Raw genomic sequence first — 20,314 nt, 5'->3', positions numbered from 1 at the left:
TACTCACCACAAGCAAGAACTGACAAGGAGCAGAAATCTTCATCCTGTTGATCACAGACCATGGACAGCCCAGAAACCAAGAGGCTAGTGTGAGGACCCCCAAGACATCCTCACTCCTTCTCAAGGAGCAGTGGTGGGAAGGTAGTCCCTCCCCCACCACCAGAGAACTCCATCTTTGATACTGACAAAGGCCTGGCTGGAGCAGCTAGCTCTAACTCAGGCCTTGGAAGAAAACAAAAGAAGCCATTCAACAGGTTACAGGAATCTGACTGACCTGCTGGGCTCAGCTCTACCCAGGGGAAAGTAGCCCTCCCCAGGCAGGGGCATCTCCTCCTCCTGAGGAGTGACTTTCTTCACTGGGTAAACAGGGCCAGAGACTGCCTCTTCCCACTGCAGCCTAGACAGCATGCCCAGCAGCAGAAGGGGTAAAAGACAAAAGGTGAAACTCAGTAAACATAAATCTTGAGAATGGCTCCAGGCTGGGATCTGTGAATGTCTCAGGAACTAGCCCCTCAAGGAAAAGCTAGTGATTGCTGATAGGCCTCAACCCTACCCAGACTCTAGCCTCATCATAGCAACTCCAAGCCAGAGGAAACAGCCATCTCCCTCTTTTGTGATACTCAGAGTGGATCTCCCTCCCACTGAAGTAGCCTGAGAGGAGGATCACAAGTACTGGGTAAGGCAGAGGTTTTTTCTGGCTGCTTAAACAAACTGACTTAAGAAACCAATCAAGCCACAGGAAAGCCAAACACCACAAGGAAACCAGAGACTCCACCAAGAGACTGGTTACAGACACAGGAGAGATACCAGATGTCCCTCCCCCCCTCCAAAAAGAATCAAAGAACTCTTTTTCCTAATCTTTTTAATTAAAATGTTTTTCTATTATTTTTTTCATAATTTTTATTTTAGGGGTGTGTGTGTGTGTGTGTGTGTGTGTGTGTGTGTGTGTGTGTGTGTGTGTTAATCTCTGCTCATCCCCAGACATATACCCATTGTCAACTATTAGAACTTATCCTTCATTGTGGACGTACTTAATTCAGAAATCAATTATTCAATTCACAATCTCTTAGGCTTAACTTCTTTAATAGTAGTATTATTTCTTTATACCAATGTAATTTTTAAGTATTCCATTAATTTTTTTCCCTTTTATCTCTCTGCTCCTCTCATTCTATCCTTTCTTTCTATCAGTATTCTTTATACTTACATAATTTTTAAGTTTTATTTTATAAATTTAAATTTTTTTTACATTATTTATTTTGGTTGGTTGTGAGGATTGAACTCTGGGCTTTGGCACTGTCCTTGCACTCTTCAGCTCAATGTCAATGCTCTACCGCTTGAGCCACAGCTCTACTTCCGGTTTTCTAGTGGTTTATGGGAGATAGGAGTCTCAAGGACTTTCCTGCTGGGGCTGGCTTTGAACTGTGATCCTCAGATCTCAGCGTCCTGAGTAGCTAGGATTACAGGTGTGAGCCACTGGTTCTATCCATTTCCTTTCTGAGATTAGGACTTGGTTAAATTCTCTTTCCTTTTACCTTTCCACATGGCTCTAATCCTATTTTTCCCCACAATTCTCCCTTAACCTATTAATTTCTGGTCTGCTGAATCCCTCTTTGATGTTCTAGCCCACATAATCCATAGTTGTTTGATGTGGAATAGATTCTATCTGTTGAATTAATTGTATCTGCAGCAATTTTGACTGTGCAACCAAAGGACTCTGGTTGATGCTTGCCTTAAAACAGTGTTCTAGCACAAAATTAGTGTTACTTTCATACCAAATGGGCAGAACAAGCCGGAGAAACACAAGAAAAAAAATGGCAAGTCCAGGTATCTCAACTCCCACTCATGATAATCAGGTGACAGAACAGTTAATGAATAATCCAGAGGAGAGTTCTCAAAAAGCTCTACAAACACTACTGGTAAACAGGGTGAATGAAAAGATTGAAAGCCTGCAAAGGACTCCATGTGAGTGTGATAGGGAGCAAGGTGAGGCTAAACAAAGATTAATACAGGAACTTCCCAAGCATGAAGAGGCTAACCAAAAATTAATACAGGAATCTCATGAGCGTGAGGAAGCTAATAAAAGATTAATACAGGAATTGCGTGAGCAGGCTGAGAACAGTCAAAGAGTAATACAGGAATTGCATGAGTGTGAGGAAGCTAATCAAAGAGTAATACAGGAATTGTATGAGCGGGATGAGAAAAGACAAAGATTAATAGAGGCATTCATGGAATCCATGAACAGACAGCTGAAAGAATGCAGGGAGACTACAAAGGAATTGCTGAATGGAGCCCATCAGAAGGAAAGGGAGTTCAATGAAACCATAACCAATCAGCTAAAGGATTTGAGAATAAACACTGAACACCAAATTAAGGAATTAAAGAAGTCCATACAAGATCTAAAACAAAGCTCCAACAAAGAATTCAAAGCCATCAAAACTGACCAATTAGAAGGAAAGGAATAAAAAACAAAGTAGAAAGTCTAGACAGTAGGTTAGACCATGCAGAAGATCGAATATCTGAGATTGAAGACAGTCTAGATATTATAGAGAAAGAACATAGAACTATCCAAGACAAATCCAAGAAATATGATAGATCTATTCAACATTTGGAAGACACCATCAGAAGGCCTAATCTTAGGATAATGGGTGGAGAGGAGCTCTTAGAGACAGAAGTTAATGGTCTAGGAAATTGATTTAACAGGATCCTAGCAGAGAATTTCCCAAACATGCAAAAAGATAGGCCTATTCAGATACAAGAAGCTTTTAAAACCCCAGATAGACCAAACTAGAACAGGACATCCACTGTCACATTATAATACACACAGGATCAATTCAGACTAAGAAAAGGATCCTTAAAGTTGTCCAGAAGAAAAGATCAATCACCTATAAAGGGAAACCAATTAGAATAACCTCACATTTCTCAGCAGAGAAAATTAAAGCCAGAAGAGCCTGGAATGATGTATGCCACGTGCTAAACACTAACAACTATCAACCAAGAATACTATACCCACCTAAACTCTCCTTCATAATGGAAGGTCAAATAAAAACCTTCCATAGCAAAGAAAAGCTGAAACAATATATCTCAACCAAACCAGCCCTACAAAAGATACTTAAAGATGTCCTACACATAGAAAACCAACAAGAAAACAATAAAGGCCAAGAAACCACTCTGAAACAGAACTCTTTCTATGAAGCCATCGTAACCCTCATCCCCAAACTAGGCAGGGACCCATCAAAGAAAGAACTATAGTCCCATTTCTTTGATGAACATTGACACAAAACTTCTCAACAAAATTTTGGCCAATCAACTTCAACAATTCATCAAAAAAAAATCATACACCACAAACAAGATTCATTTCAGAGATGCAAAGCTAGTTCAACATATGCAAATCAATTACTATAGTTCATGACATCAACCTGGCACTGGTGGCTAACCCCTATAATCCTAGCTACTCAGAAGGCTGAGATCTAAGGATCGCAGTTCAAAGCCAGCCCAGACAGGAAAGTCTGTGAGACTCTTATCTCCAATAAACCACTCAGAAAACCAGAATGGCACAGTGGCTCAAGTGGTAGAGCCTAGCCTTGAGCTACAGAGCTGAGGGACAGTGTTCAGGCCCAGAGGTGAAGCCCTATGACTGACCAAAAAAAAAAAAAAAAAAATCATCACATCAACAAGAGCAATGATAAGAACCTCATGGTTATCTCAATAGATGCAGAAAAAGCATTTGACAAGATCCAACTCCCCTTTATGATGAAGGCTCTGGAAAAACTAGGAATCCATGAAACATTCCTCAATACAATAAAGGCTGTATATGACAAACCTACAGCCAGCACTATACCTAATGGTGAAAAACTAAAACCATTTCCTCTAAACTCAGGAATGAAACAAGGATGTCTACTCTCTCCACTTCTTTTTGATCTAGTATTAGAATGCCTAACTACAGCAATAAGATACAAACATAAAGGGGATACAGACAGGGAATTATGAAGTAAAACTCCCTCTTTGCAGATGACATGATCTTGTATTTAAAGAATCCCACGGACTCCACTCCCAAATTACTAGAGCTGATTTGAAACTTTGGCAAAGTAGCAGGGTATAAAATTAACCCTCAAAAATCAATGGCTTTTCTGTATGCCAACAATGAGAAGAGTGCTGCTGAAATCAGGAAAGCAACTCAATCCCTTTTGTAATAGCCCCACAAAAAATAAAATACCTAGGAATTAACTAAAGAAGGACCTCTATGATGAAAACTTTAAAAACCTGAAAAAGGAAATCAAAGTAGAACTTAGTGGAAAAATCTCCCATGCTCCTGGACTGGAAGGATCAACATCGTGAAAATGGCAATACTTCCCAAGGCTATCTACAAATTCAATGCGATGCCTATCAATATTCCAACCTCATTCTTCAATGAAATAGAAGCGATCCAAAAATTCATATGGAACAATAAAAGACCCCAAATAGCAAAAACAATCCTTAACAGAACAGTGCTGGAGGAATATCAATACCAAATTTCAAACTCTACTACAAAGCCATAGTAATTAAAACAGCTTGCTACTGGCACAAAAACAGACCTGAGGCCCAATGGAACAGAATTAAAAACTCAGAAATGAACCCACAGACCTATAGCACCCAATCTTTGATGAGGGAGCTAAAAAAAAAATAGCATGGAAGAAAGACAGCCTCTTCAGTAAATAGTGCTGGCAAAATTGGTTAATCACCTGTAGAAAACTAAAGCTAGATCCTAATATATCACCCTGCACCAGAATCCACTCTGAATGGATCAAAGACCTCAGAGTCAAAGCAGATACTCTGAAAACATTACAGGATGGAATAGGAGAAATCTTAAGGCTCCTTGGCACAGGCTGAACTTTTTTTTTTTGTATCTTTTTTTTTTTTATTGTAAAGATACTATACAGAGGGTTACAGTTACATGAGTGAGGTAATGAGTACACTTCCTCTTGAACATTGTTATCCCCTCCATTGTTTTCCCCCTACCATCCACTCCCTCCCTCCCTCCCTTCCCCAAGGTTTTTTTTTTTTTTGATTGTGATTGAGTGATTACATAATTTCTGGAATTTCACAGTATTGTGGAATAATGATGCTCATTTAAAGTCACAAGTTCATTCTAACTTTCCTGGAGCAAATTGTCTATCACAGTCCGTAATATATAACGGTGTTCACATGTTATATACCATATATGTGATCAGCAGCATGGGGATACTTAGTAGTGGTTCAACCAGATGAGTGGGAGTTCTTTGTTTCTGAAGTCCTGTTAGTTTTGTCATATCGCCTAACATTTTGGATTTAGCATCCACTTATCAGGGAGACCATGTACCGTTTGTCTCTTCGTCCTTGGCTTACCTCGCTCAACATGATTCCTTCTAGCTCCATCCATTTCCCTGCAAATGCCATTATTTTGTCATTTCTAATGGCTGCATAATATTCCATTGTGTATAGATACAATTTTTGGATCCATTCATCTGTGGTGGGACATCTGGGTTGTTTCCATATCCTAGCTATTGTGAACAGTGCTGCAATAAACATGGAGGTGCACGTGTCCTTGTATATTGGTTCCTGTTGTTCAGGGTAGATGCCTAGAAGTGGTATGACTGGGTCGTAAGGGAGGTCAATCTTTAGCTTTCTAAGGACCCTCCAGACTACTTTCCACAGTGGTTGTATAAGTGTACATTCCCACCAGCAGTGTAATAGGGTTCCTCTTTCTCCACATCCCCTCCAGCATTTGTCATTGGCTGATTTGTGGATGTGGGACATTCTGACTGGGGTAAGGTGGTATCTCAGGGTTGTCTTTATTTGCATTTCCTTCACCACCAGGGATGATGAACATTTCCTCATGTGTTTCTTTGCCATTTTTATTTCTTCATTTGAGAAGTCCCTCTTTAGCTCCCTTGCCCATTTAGTAATTGGTTTGTTAGGTTTGGGAGGGAGTTCCCTGTATATACAGGATGTTAACCCCTTGTCTGATATATTGCTGGTAAATATTTATTCCCAATTAGTTGGTTGTCTTTCTAGCTTAGTTGCAATAGATTTAGCTGTGCAGAAGCTTTTTATTTTAAGGTAGTCCCATTTGTCGAGTCTCTCTCCAACTTGTTGTGACCCTGGGACTCTGTTCAGGAATGAACTTTTCTTAATAAAGACCCAGAAACACAACAAATCAAAGAAAGGTTGGACAAATGGGATTGCATGAAGCCACAGAGCTTCTGCATGGCAAAGGACATAACTAGCAAGATCAATAGAAAGCCCATGGATTGGGAGATCTTCATTAGCCATACAACAGATAAGGATCTCATATCTAAAATATACCTGGAACTCAAAAAATTAAATCCCCCAACAACAAATCCTCAAACAACTGCCCAATAAATAAGTGGGCTAAAGACTTAAAAGAGAAACTTCTCTGAAAAGGAAAGAAGGCTGGCCAATAGACACATGAAGAAATGCTCAACCTCCCTAGCCATAAAAAAAAGCAAATCAAAACAACATTGAGATACCACCTCAACCCCAGTTAGAATGGCTATAATCAAGAACTCTAATAACAACACTTGCTGGAGGGGATGTGGCCAGAAGGGAACCCTACCGTATTGTTGGTGGGAGTGTAAACTTGTTCAACCACTTTGGAAACTAGTATGGAGTTTCCTCAAAAGACTCCACATAGAGCTCCCCTATGACCCAGCAATCCCACTTTTAGGCATTTACCCGAATAATCACAAACAAGACCATACGAAAGATACCAGCACAACTATGTTTATTGCAGCATTATTTACTATAGCTAAGATATGGAACCAACTTAGATGTCCCTCAGTAGATGAATGGATCGAGAAAATGTGGTATATATATATACACACAATGGGATTCTATGCCTCCATCAGAAAAAATGACATCGCCCCATTTGTTAGGAAATGGAAAGACTTGGAAAAGATTGTATTAAGCAAGCCAGGCCCAAAGAAACATAGGTTCCGTGGTTTCCCTTATTTGCAGTAACTAGTGTATATCTGGGACAAGTAGTAAAGGTCAAAAGCTATGTACATATGACCAGATAAGACGATGTTACGTGAAATGAAGCCCATAGGGACACAAGTGTTTTTCTTTCTTGATATTGTTTCTAAGTATTTATAATGTACCATGTGATGTTTTTGTTGCTTTGTATGTTCCTCACCCAGGGTATAACCCCTGTTTTCATTGTATTTGATGTTGGTGACCTGTATCTTTTATATACAATTCTCTAATTTGGGGAGGGGAAGTGAAAAAAGAAAATGTTTAAATAGGGATAAAGGTTAACCTTTATCCCTATTAATGTACAAGACATTATGTTGGAAACAAACTTTACAATTTAGGCTGGGGTGGGGATGGAAGGTGGGAGGGAATGTAGTTGTGGAAGTGGGAGGGAAGGGATGGTAGAGGAAAAACAGAGGAGGCAACAATGCTTGATAGGAAACATACTCATTACCTTGCTCATGTAACTGTAACTCCCCCATACAGTTTTACAATAAAAAAAAGTATTTTAAAAAGAGCTAGAGATGTAGCTCAACAGCACAGTATCTGCCTAGCAAGCTATAAGACCTAAATTCAGAATCCCAATACTTAAAAAATAAAGTATAGCTATATAATTTAGCTATAGCTATATAATTTAGCTTACTACATAAAAATGGCTAAAACAATTACTTTTTGATGGTAAACTATGAAATAGGACATGGATTCTGTAAGTTACTTTTGAAAGACTTGTACCTGATTATTTTAATAAAAATGTTTATAATTTTTACATTAACTTTAGTGTATGAAATCTTTGCCTATGTAAACCAATGTGTGCTTGCTTTAGCAACACATATACTAAAATTGGAATGAAAGAGGTTAGCATGGCCTCTGCGCAAGGATGACAAATTTGTGAAATGTTCTATACACTTTTTTGGTATCCTGTGTCTTGTATATATGATTATCTGACTTAGGGAAGAATGAGACAAAAGACAATGGGTAAACCAATGCATCAACAATATAAGGCACTATGTTGGAAATGAACTTTACAATATGGGGGGAGAGGGGAGTGGGAGAAAATGGAGGGGGTAACAATGTTCCATAAGAAATGTACTCATTACCTTACTTATGTAACTGTGACCACTCTGTACATCACTCTTACAATAAAATTTTTAAAAATCAATTGTATAAATCATGTCTGCTTAAAGCTCACTTGGAATGAAATGTAATTTAAATTTCCTATTAAATAGCTAACTTTGGCCAGTGGGCTCATGCCTGTACTCCTTGCTATTCAGGAGGTTGAGACCTGTTCGAAGCCAGCCTGGGCAGGAAAAGTCCATGAGACTATCTCCAATAAACTACCCCTTAGAGCTAGAGCACTAGCACTGAGCACAAAGAGATTCAGGGACAGTGCCTGGGCCCAAGCCCCATGACAGGCAAGCAAACAAACAAACAAAACTACCTCTTTCCTCACCTCTTTTGTGAGACAAGTAGACAAGGTCTCCCAGGCTCACTTTAACTTCTCTAGTTGGCCCATTTCAGGGGATAACAAATGTGTACAATGGTGCTTAGCTTCCTACAAAGCTACATTTCTGGAACCTCTTCTAGCTGACATGCTGAGTGCTTATTTGTACATGCCAGATATATTTCAAACCACTTAAAATTTGAGATCTCAGGGGCTGGGAAGGTGGCTCAGTGGTAGAGTGCCTTGCATGCATGAGGCCCTGGGTTCGATTCCTCAGCACCACATAAGCAAAAAAGGAAAAAAACCGGAAGTGGCAATGTGGCTCAAGTGGCAGAGCGCTAGCCTTGAGCTGAAGAGCTGAGGGACAGCACCCAGGCCCAGCGGTTCAGGCCCCACGACCGGACCCAAAAAAAATTTTTTTTTAGATCTCAAACAACAACCAAAACAAAAAACCCAAGAACCCAAAAACCTGTAATCTTGGCTGGGAATGTGGCTTAGTGGTAGAATGCTTGCCTAGCATGAATAAAACCCTGCGGTCAATTTCTCAGTACCATATAAACAGAAAAATCTGAAAGTGGCCCGTGTATCAAAAGCAGCAAAAGCAGCTCAGTTTCAGTTACCAGGCCTTAGTTCAAGCCCCAGGACTGGCCAAAAAAACAAAAAACAAAACAACAACAACAAATTGTAATTCTCAGATTGTGTAAAAATAACCCCACTGAGGATGTACTACCTACTATTATGTTGTGTTATGAGACAATATAGAATTCATCTAAAGTTAGGACATTAACTATAAGCCAGGCATTTTGGTACCAAAACTTACAGTGCATTTCTTTAATTACTGAAAGTTACAAACCCAATTGATAGGAATTTAGATTTCCATATGACATTTCCTATTCTTTCAGACTAATAAAAATCACTTCAGCTGTTTTGTTTGCTTATGAAAAATACAGGTGACCATTGGCATGATAAGATAAATATAAAGCAACAGATGTCCATTATTAAAGATCATTAAGTTGTTAATGAGATGGTGGACTTGATAACACATACTATCACACTCAATGATTCCACAGCACAATGATCATAACACATACTATCACACTCAATGATTCCACAGCACAATGATCACATATAATGTGAACCCACCAATTATGACAGTCTGCTTAACAGATCCATTTAAACCCAGGCAAATCTACTTAACAAAACCACAATATTCAAAATCATTTTCTATACTGGTATTCTTTGCATAAAGATGTCATGGAAGGATTCATTAGAAACATATGAAATCATTTATTCCTTTATTCATTAATCAAATTCAGTAATCTATACACTATGATGTTTATTCCATTTTTATAGTATTAGATATACATATTTAAAAAAATATTCAACTTATTTATGAAGAAATTAAATATTTTTTGAAAAATCATTGTTACTGTTCTCCAGCAACAAATCTGAAACAACTCTTATATGACCTCACTTAAATACCCTTGCTCAATGACAAATTCTCTAAAGGCCTATTTTACATAACGCTATTCTACATAACACTGTTTTTACTCCATTACATAGAATATAAACAACATTTTTGTAATAAACATGGTTCTCTCTGATATGATACAGAACAATTTTTTCACACTTCGCAGCAATCACTCAAATATATTAAAAATGTATCCTTTAAAAGGCACACACATTTACAGGTTCAAATCTTTATTGTTTTTAAAATTGTACAGGTCTTTTACAATACAATATTTTGTTATTTAAATGGTTAATGTACAGTGAGTATCTTTTTCTGAAACTCAACCATGAATTGAGATTTTACCAGTATGATTATTCTAAATAGAGTCATAAAGATGTGGAAAAGGTTTGAGTCTTGCATGTGAAAACATCAGTGGCACAGACTCTTCCCTATAGAACCCAGGTGGCCTATTTGTTCAAAGTGCTTTTGAAGACTGCTGATCATTTATGGCTGATCTTAAAGTCAGTCAGTCAAAAAATTATAGGTGTTTTTTCCCTTCATAACATCAAAAGGGCATTTAAAGAAATGAAAGAATTTGCTTTAGCAATCTATTGAGGCAAACTTAAATTATGATTATCGGCATGCAGTAACACTCTAACTATTTTTGAAGAATTTATACATTTAATAAAGAACGTATTGAAGAGTGCAAGTATTCTGATACTGATTTTCACAAAAGGACAAATGCTGGTAATAGGTAACATTTACATCTAAAGTTCAAGCTAATGAATATTTAACAGGCAATGAATATGGCTAACCATGAGCCACAATGCACAGGGTCTGCCCTTTGAGAAAATGAAATAATTTGGTCCGCATTTCTAGAGTTATCTGGGTAAAAGTAAAACAAACCAAAAAAAAAAAAAAAAAAAAAAAAAACCAAAGCCATTTTAATTCAGCCAAGGGTTTTGATGAATTTATTGTTCCTAATAATAGCCAGTTAAAAAGTAAGTGTTGTACACCAATGAAGTATACTATGTTGATTTCATATAAAAAGATGGACTGTTTTTGAAGTGATTCATGAGCACTGGAGGACAAATCAGAAAATGAAATAAAATGTAGTAACTTCTTCCAGATGCTATACTTTCTTATTCCATGACACAGCTTTCACTCTGTAAAATTTTGTCCCTAAAGGAACTTTAAATCTGTTTTGTGCCTAAGAGGGAGAGAAAAAAGGGAAAGAGTTGAAAGATCAAACCAAAGTAAGTTCTCATCTACCACAAACTGCTAAAGAATTGGGGGATGGGAGGGAAAAAGTGAGTCTACATAAGACATACTTCTATTTTTTTTTTTTTTTTTGGGGGGGGGGGTCCAGTCGTGGGGCCTGAACCACTGGGCCTGGGCGCTGTCCCTCAGCTCTTCAGCTCAAGGCTAGCGTTCTACCACTTGAGCCACAGCGCCACTTCCGGCTTTTTTTCTTTTTGCTTATGTGGTGCTGAGGAATTGAACCCAGGGCCTCAGGCATGCAAGGCAAGTGCTCTACCACTGAGCCATCTTCCCAACCCCAAGACATACTTCTAATTAAATAAGATTATACTGAGTTATTAACACTGGTAGAAGTCAAAAGTTTGTATCTACTTGTAAAGAGTATACTAAAGTGAGCCATCTATCACTGAATTAAGAAACTGAAAAGCATTCAGTTTAAATTCTATTAGTGTTTTATAACCTTGAGGCCCAAAATTAGTCAGGAAGGAAAAAGTTTCACCAATTTTATAGCGTGGATAATGCTAACATTATAATCTGATCCACTTTTTTTTTTTTTTTTTTTTTCGGGTCCGGTCGTGGGGCCTGAACTCTGGGCCTGGGCACTGTCCCTCAGCTCTTCAGCTCAAGGCTAGTGCTCTACCACTTGAGTCACAGCGCCACTTCAGGCTTTTTTTCTTTTTGCTTATGTGGTGCTGAGAATCGAACCCAGGGCCTCATGCATACAAGGCAAGTGTTCTACCACTGAGCCACCTTCCCAGCCCAATCTGATCCACTTTTAAGCCACCAAATACCTTACACCATTTTATTTCATTTTATTTCAATAAAGGTGGAATATAAAAATAAGTAAATATCAATCCTATGTTTAAATATAATTCACTGCTGCTTCTAGTTATGGAGGGATGTTTTCTGCACACTAGTAACATTAGTAATTAGTAATAGCCATAAAAGAAAAATATTACTGTAACTTTTTTTTTTTTTTTGCCAGTCCTGGGGCTCAAACTCAGGGTCTGGGCACTGTCCCTGAGCTTCTTTTTGCTCAAGGCTAGCACTCTACCACTTGAGCCATAGCTCCACTTCTGGATTTTTCTGTGTATGTGGTACTGAGGAATCCAACCCAGGGCTTCATGTATGCGAGGAAGCACTCTACCACTAAGCTATATTCATAGCTCTCTTTGAATTCCTTTTGATGAGACTCCCTTGAGAATGCTCTTTTTCCTCTTGCCCTTCCTCATCCCTACTGAGGATCCCACTTTTGATTTTAGATATATATGGCCCCAGCTTCTGCTTATGTGGTGCTGAGGAATTGAACCCAGGGCCTCATGCATGCGAAGCAAGCACTCTACCGCTGAGCCACCTTCCCAGCCCTACAGTAACGTTCTTTATAGGTTGACAGACTGCTGCTTATGTACCTTTACAATCTAAAGGCAAATAATATGAACGTATATAAAACTGGTGGTTTAAACTTTTTTACTTCAAAGTCAAACTCAAGTGGGCTAAAGTGACCTGACAATTTCTATAATTTGTAGGCTTAAATTACAGGGTATATTTTTTACCTTTTTAGCTTGACAATATTCCTTTTCCATTACTTTTCCAAGTACCCAAGGTCTTCTAGATGTACCTGAAGCTAAGAAATCAAATTGTTAGTTTCCTTTATAATTACTCAGGAAAACAGAACTGTCAGATTTAAAACACTCAAAGGTTCGATAAAAGCTTATTAATTTATGTAAGAAAACTGAATTCAGGTTGTTTTTGAACAAATATGTACATATGATTTTTTACTCATTTACTAAGTATGCATATATCAGGAAATTCTAGGTTAACTCAACAATGCCACCTACTGGAAGAACTTTCACATTTCTAAAAGTAGCAAATCACTTCAGGATAGGCAGCTCATACCTGCAGCCACAGTGCCTGTCATGGACGTGTGAACAGGTATGTATTAAATAAACAAGTAATAATTGTTAAAAATCAAATTTAGTGTAGAAGGAGAGTTCTTATATAAGGAAGATTAAAATGAGTTATCAGCTTAATAAAACTAAACTAAGAGATAAATATGTACTGTCTTTAGTTTCTTTCAAACAGCTATGTGGATTTATCTGTAAAATGTGGCATATCTAGAGAATGCAAATAGGGAAAACGTTAATAAGTAAAATCGTGGTTAACTATTAATTTTAACTTGGTATATTTCTTTCCACAACCATTCGCAAATAAAATGTTTGAAGAACTGAGCAGTAGAGTAGTGCTATACAGTATGTAGAGCATTTGTATGCATTGCCTAGCTAGAATGTGCCAGTGGTCCTGAATTCCATCCCAACACCACACACTGAGATATACAAATTTAAATAAGCCAGGTGGGTAGAAACGAGTGGAAAAGGGGGAGAAATCAAGTTCCTTGACCTATTTTTTTTTTTTAGGAAATTAAGTTATAAATGTATATTCTCATTTTTCCTAGTTACCTAAGACTATTGTACCACAAACACACGATTAACAATTCACTACCAAAGGCCTTAATAGAGCACTCATGACACAAGTCCAATCCAAGACAGAAACACTGGATAATGAGACAGAAAAGACAGCTTTGGGGTGGGGGTGGGGGGTAATTTCTTCATAAACAAATGAATATGAGCTTAAATAAGATGAGCATTCTGGCAATATAACTTTAATTATTAATACATGGGATGTTTGGATCCTATAATAGTCCGGCCAAGTGATCCATTACATATATCAACACAGTTAATTTTGAATTGTCAATAAAATTCAAGAACACCTGCATGTGGCTTTTATTTTTAAAAAATAGTTTAAGAAGAGCTCCCATCTAATGGCTTGATTTTTATGTAATGGTGAAGGAGAATATAGTTCCTCCAATTATGTTAATATTTTAGTCCTGGATTTGACACTTACCTCCCTCACCTGGTTTGAGATCGAGAGCGGGCAGAGACTCTGAATGCAGAAAATACAAAGTAGGGCTAACAGTAAACAAAACATAATTGTCGTGGCGCTCGTCTAGGATAATGAGCACCAAATCTCCCACCTGAAAACTAAGAAAAGGAAAGCAATGTTACTGATGTACAGTTACTATCATCACCCTGTCCGGAAACACATACATCCGGAAACACATACATCCAACTAGCCCTCTGTTTCTTTGGACTTTGTGTCCACTGGATTCAACTGAACATGGATAAATACCATCTGTACTGAGTATATGTGGACTTTTCTTATCCTTATCCTATAAATAGTATGACAAAATTACAACATATTTATATTTTATATTATAGGCAATCTACAGATAATTGAACCTACAGATAATTGAATTGTATTCAGGAGGATGTGAGTGATATACAAACAATACGTGACATTAAGGGATGAGTATATATGGATTTTGCTATTTGCATGCAGTACTGGAACCAATTTCCAAGGACACTCCAAGGGATAACTATACTCCAAAAAGCTTTACAATATTATGGTAATATTTGACCTGACATATACATAATGGTCTTTTTATCTTCTGCCCAACTCCAATTCATCATATTCATGTCTTCAAAACATAAAGACAGGTTTCACTGTATACTGTAGGCTGGCCTGAAACTATCAATGTATAATTAATTAATTAATTTAGTACCAGTTCTTAGGCTCAAATTCAAGGCCTGGGTATTGTCCCTGAGCTTTTTTTACTCAAGGCTAGTGCTCTACCACTTGAATCACAACTCCACATCTAGTTTTTTATGGGAGGGGTGGGAGGAGGTGCTTATTTGGAGGTAAGAGTCTCACAAACTTTCCTACCCAGGCTGGCTTCCTGCAGATCTCAGTCTCTGGAGTACCTAGGTTCAAAAGTATGAGCCACTAGTGCCTGGCTTGCTTAGATGAGTGTAGAAAAAGAACAAACAAACAAAAAAACCCCACCCACTCATTATATTTCAACCTTTCTCAGAAAGATTTTTTTTTTTTTTTTTTTTGGCCAGATTCTCAGCCTCCTGAGTAGCTAGTATTGTAAGTGTGAGCCATCAGCCTGCCTCCACATTTCTTATCTTTAAGGATGATCATTTAATTCACTCCCTCAGATAAATCGTCAGCTAGTGGTCTTTTATTCATTAATTGATTATTCTACAAATACTTGTTGCCACAACCATGCTGCAAGTACTGTTTTGGCTAAACACCTATAGCAAAACCACAAAGGTGGGAATGAGGCTCTTTGAGGCAATGATTTTTATGGCTCATTTCTCTGTAATCTTCAGAAGATCATAAATTAATTACCCATTGATTTGACATGTGGTTGGAAAAGAGAAGATACAATACTGTTCTTTCAAATCACCCAGAGAAGATAAAACTTTAAAACAGAGATCTTAAAAACATTTAGTTCAGGGGCTGGGAAGGTGGCTCAGTGGTAGAGCGCTTGCCTTGTATGCATGAGGTCCTGGGTTCCATTCCTCAGCACCACATAAGCAAAAAGAAAAAAAGCCTGAAGTGGTGCTGGGCTCAAGTGGTAGAGCGCTAGCCTTGAGCTGAAGAGCTGAGGGACAGTGCCCAGGCCCAGAGTTCAGGCCCCACGACCGGACCCCAAAAAAAAAAAAAAAAATTTAGTTCAGTAATTTTGGCCTTGGCACTGGTTCTGTCAGCTATAAAAGAGCCTATTATCTGTTGAGTTACTAGTAATGTTTTTCTTCATTCCATAGATCCTTTATTACCATAGGGTAACCTGGAACAAATTATTCCCTTGATAAATTTCTAAGCTTATTATAAACCTGTATCATGTCAACAAACTAAAAAGTAAAAATCAAGAAATACCATCTTGGAAGTGGCACTGTGGCTCAAGCAGTAGAGTGCTTGCCTTGCGCTGAATAGCTAAGGGACAGCACCCAGGCTCAGAGTTCAAGCCCCACGACCGACCAAAAAAAAAAAAAAAAAAGAAACACCATCTTAAAATCAAGACTCTAACTTAAAATGGACTAAGAAGAGAAATAGGAATTTAAGAGGTGACATTAGCTGAAATGTTTGTTAGAACCTAAAAAGCTTGAAGGACATTTGTAAAAATGATAAAGCTAAAACAAGGATTTGGAATGTAAGCCGAACCGTTCCAGGATAGCAATTTAGAATAACCAAGGTTTGCAATATATTTTTATTACCACTAAGTACAAAGTACTCAGCTGCCTGAACAATTTCTGAGACTAAAAACACATTTTCTGGAACTATTCAAGTATCCACAGAATAAAAGAGATAGATACTTACTCTCTAATAGCTATCTTTTCAGAATGCCTTGAAGATACTGAAGACATGCTCTGAGACATCTAGGACAAAAAAAGAACACGGTGTGAACCTCATAAACAATATTATGTGCACTTTGTACAATCATTTCTTCGGTGTCACACATCCAAGTCTCTGTTCCAAACTAACAAAAGTCCACAGTTCTGTATTATATATGTTCACTAGCATAATTATTTTAACAACTAGTTCGGGTAAAGAAATTTATGTACTTTTTTGTAGAATTTCTTTGGATTAAATTGATGTTATAACCACATTTTATTTACGTTATCAAAAAAAAAAAAAAAAAAACGATAAATAGCCAGGCAACAGTGGCTCACTGGGTAACATCTGTAATCCAAGCTACTCAGGAGGCTAGAGCGGAGAACTGTGGTTTAAAACCAGCAGGGAGTGAAGTCTGTAAGAATCTTTTCTCCAATAAACTACTCATAAAAAGCCAAAAGTGGCACTGTGGCTCAAGTGGTAAAGGTAGCCTTGAGTACAAAGATGCTCAGGGAGACAGATAGCCTTTTCAGTAAATGGTGCTGGGAAAATGGTGCTGTAGAAAACTAACGCTAGATCCTAATATATCACCACCCTGCACCAGAATCCACTCCAAATGGATCAAAGACCTTGTTTTCAGACACCCTGAAAACATTACAGGATGGAATAGGAGAAACCCTAGGGCTCCTTGGCACAGTCCCAAGTTTTCTTAATAGAGACTCAGAAACACAACAGATCAAAGAAAGGTTGGACACATGGGATTACATGAAGCTGCAGAGCTTCTGCATGGCAAAGGACATAGCTAGCAAGATCAATAGAAAGCCCACAGATTGGGAGAAGGTGTTCACTAGCCACACAACAGATAAGGGTCTCATATCTAAAATATACTTGGGACTCAAAAAATTAAATTCCCCAACAACAAATCCTCAAACAAACAACTGCCCGATAAGTAAGTGGGCTAAAGACTTACAGAAAAACTTTTCTGAAGAGTAAATAAGAATGGCCAATAGACACATGAAGAAATGTTCAACCTCTCTAGCCATAAAAAAAATGCAAATCAAACCAACACTGAGATTCCACCTCACCCCAGTTAGAATGGCTATAATCAAGAACTCTAATAACAACAGATGCTGGAGGGGATGTGGACAGAAGGGAACCCTACTGCATTGTTGGTGGGAGTGTAAACTTGTTCAACCACTTTGGAAAGCAGTATAGAGATTCCTCGAAAGACTTTACAGAGCTCCCCTATGATCCAGCAATCCCACTTTTGGGCATTTACCCAAATGATCACAAACAAGACCATACTAAAGCTACTAGCACACCTATGTTTACTGCAGCATTATTTACCATAGCTAAGATATGGAACCAACCCAGATGCCCCTCAGTGATGAATGGATCAAGAAAATGTGCTATACATATACAATGAAATTCTATGCCTCCATCAGGAAGATGGAGCTCTATTCGTTAGGAAACAGAAAGATGAAAAAAATTATATTAAGTAAGCCAGGTCCAAGGAAACAAGTTCCATGGTTTTCCTTATTTGCAGTAACTAGTATATGTCTGGGACAAGTAGAAAAGGTCAAAAGCTATGTACACATGACCAGATAAGATGATGTTAAGTGAAATGAAGCCCAAGGTAGGGACACAAGTGTTTTTTTTTTTCTTTCTTTCTTTCTTGCTATTGTTTCTAACATATCTAAAATGTTCCATGTGATTTTTTTGTTGCTTTGTATGTTCCTCCCCCAGGGGAAAACCCCTATTTTCACTGTATTTGATGTCAGTATAATTTAGGGAGGGGAAGTGAAAAAACAAAATGTTTAAATAGGGATACAGGTTGACCCATTGTAACAATGAGATGTACAAGACACTATGTTGAAAAACGAACTTTACAATTTAGGTGGGGGGACAAAGTGGGGGCGAGAGAGTGTAGTTGTGGAGGTGGGAGGTAAGAGATGGTAGGGGAAAAATAAAGGAGGGGACAACAATGCTTGATAGGAAATGTACTCATTACCTTGCTCGTGTAACTGTAACCGGTCTGTACAGAATTTTCACAACAAAAAACTTATTAAAAAAGAAAAGATGCTCAGGGATAATGCCCAGGCCATGAGTTCAAGTTCCAGGACTCGCAGGAAAAAAAAGACAAAAAAATGGTTTCTTTTGGGAACACTAAAAAATCAAATATCTTAATATACTTAAAAATATCTTCATGGACCTTAAGCCAGGCATGGTAACACACATCAGAAATCCTACCTACTTGTGAGGCTGACATTAGAATGATGACTGTGAGGTTGCTCAAAGGCAAAAACTTAGCAAGACCCTATCTCATCAAATAAGCAAGGCATGACCTTGAGAGTCTATAATTCCAGTTGTGTAGGAGGCATAAATAGGAAGAAAATGGTCTCAGGCAAAAAGTAATAGCCTGTTTTAAAAAATGATCTAAGTCAAAAAGGAGATTGAGAATGACTTCTCTCATCTTAAAGGAACTTTCTTTGATGCCTCAGTTTATTAAAACATCAACATAAGCATTCGTTGTGTGTCAGTCCTAGAGCTTGAACTCAGGGCCTGGGAATTATCGCTGAGCTTCCTTTTGCTCAAGGCTAGCACTCTACACTTGAGCCACAGCACCATTTCTGCTTTTTCTGTGTATGTGGTACTGAGTAATGGAACCCAGGGCTTCATGCATGCTACACAAGCACTCTACCACTAAGCCACATTCCCAGCCCTAACCATTCTTTCTTGGTGACCAACAGAATAGTATTAAGGTTTTCAATCTACCTGTTATATCTTTTTCTGACACCTGGAGTGAGTTCATTCATAGGGCCACAATAGGTAGCAAGGGCCACCTTACCTAAGCAAAGTAGACCTAACACAGAGCTGCACAAACTAAGGACTTCTCTGTGTTTATACAACTAATTTTGTTCCTTTTCTCTTTTTTTATGGGGAGAAAGAGGTTTGAGACATGTCTATGTAGTCCAAGCAGGCCTTGAATTCATGGTTATCTTACCTCGCCTGAGGGACAGTATTATAGCCATGCTGTTATAAATATGCTTTCCAAAGACCATGGAGTCACAATGATAGACATAAAAATAATAAAGAATTGTCTCAGCGATGCAAAATTTACTTCTGCAGATATGGGTACCATCAGCCCCAAAATCTGGCAAACACAGAACAGGAAGGCTGTTCCCCAATTTAACTTTAATGCAGCAGACCCTATCCCTCTGTTCAGATTTGTAAGCTCAGGTTCTCATTCTGCTCATGATTGGCTTGTTTGAATAAAATATTGACATAAAGTGACTGAAATAAAATTAACAGTATGCCAAAAATCTCAAACTGAACTATTTTAGCTTTTTCTGGAATAATAGGTATGTCTTTATTCCATCTTGAAAAAAAACCAATTTAAGACAAAACCTTACATTTAAAATTTCCTTCCTGGTGTTTGGGAATGTGGCTCAGAGATAGAGTGCTTGCCTTGCATGCATGAAGCCTGGGTTCGATTCCTCAGCACCACATAAGCTCAAAAAGCTGGAAGTGGTGCTGTGGCTCAGGGTGTAGAGCACTAGCCTTGAGCTGAAGAGCTGAGGGCCAGTGCCCAGGCCGAGTTCAGGCCCCACTACGGACCAAAAAAAAAGTGTATATTGAAGGCTAGGAATGAGGCTTAGTGTTAGAGTACTTGCCTAGCATACATGAAGTCCTGGGTTCGATTCCTCAGTACCACATACACAGTAAAAGCTAGAAGTGGTGCTGTGGCTCAAGTGGCAGAGTGCCAGCCTTGAGCAAAAGCAGCTGCTCAGGGACATTGTCTAGGCCCTGAATTCAAGTCCCAGGACTGACAAAAAATAAAAAGTATATTCAATCCAAATCAGAAGACCACAAAGGGTCTTTTTCTTTCAGATATCACTTAAGGAGAAGACAAGACT

General features: G+C 38.2%; 1 protein-coding gene and 1 non-coding gene across 4 annotated transcripts in view; one reads left to right on the top strand and one right to left on the bottom strand.

Annotated features, from left to right (window-relative positions):
• Positions 1–7,818: 7,818 nt before the first annotated feature.
• On the top strand, positions 7,819–7,920 carry LOC122121968. Its single transcript, XR_006150067.1, has one exon. It is a non-coding gene; the product is annotated as a U6 spliceosomal RNA (small nuclear RNA).
• Positions 7,921–9,424: 1,504 nt separating this feature from the next.
• Positions 9,425–20,314, bottom strand: part of Rb1cc1 (RB1 inducible coiled-coil 1) — an 84,526-nt gene continuing 73,636 nt past the window's right edge. For 2 of the 3 annotated variants that reach the window (XM_042696118.1, XM_042696119.1), the window contains 4 exons: positions 16,383–16,441; positions 14,061–14,197; positions 12,713–12,783; positions 9,425–11,109 (listed from right to left, as the gene is read on the bottom strand). In XM_042696118.1, coding sequence (XP_042552052.1) covers positions 11,032–11,109; positions 12,713–12,783; positions 14,061–14,197; positions 16,383–16,441 — 345 coding nt within the window. In that variant the 3' untranslated portion in view covers positions 9,425–11,031. The remainder of the gene's footprint in view (positions 11,110–12,712; positions 12,784–14,060; positions 14,198–16,382; positions 16,442–20,314) is intronic. The other variant, XM_042696120.1, reaches the window with a different exon arrangement.

The sequence above is a fragment of the Dipodomys spectabilis genome, unplaced genomic scaffold (assembly GCF_019054845.1).
Source record: "Dipodomys spectabilis isolate Male_0828 unplaced genomic scaffold, ASM1905484v1 ptg000199l, whole genome shotgun sequence".
NCBI classification, from domain to species: Eukaryota; Metazoa; Chordata; class Mammalia; order Rodentia; family Heteromyidae; genus Dipodomys; species Dipodomys spectabilis.
The sequence above is the reverse complement of the archived record's forward strand: the minus strand, read 5'-3'. Positions and strand labels throughout refer to the sequence as shown.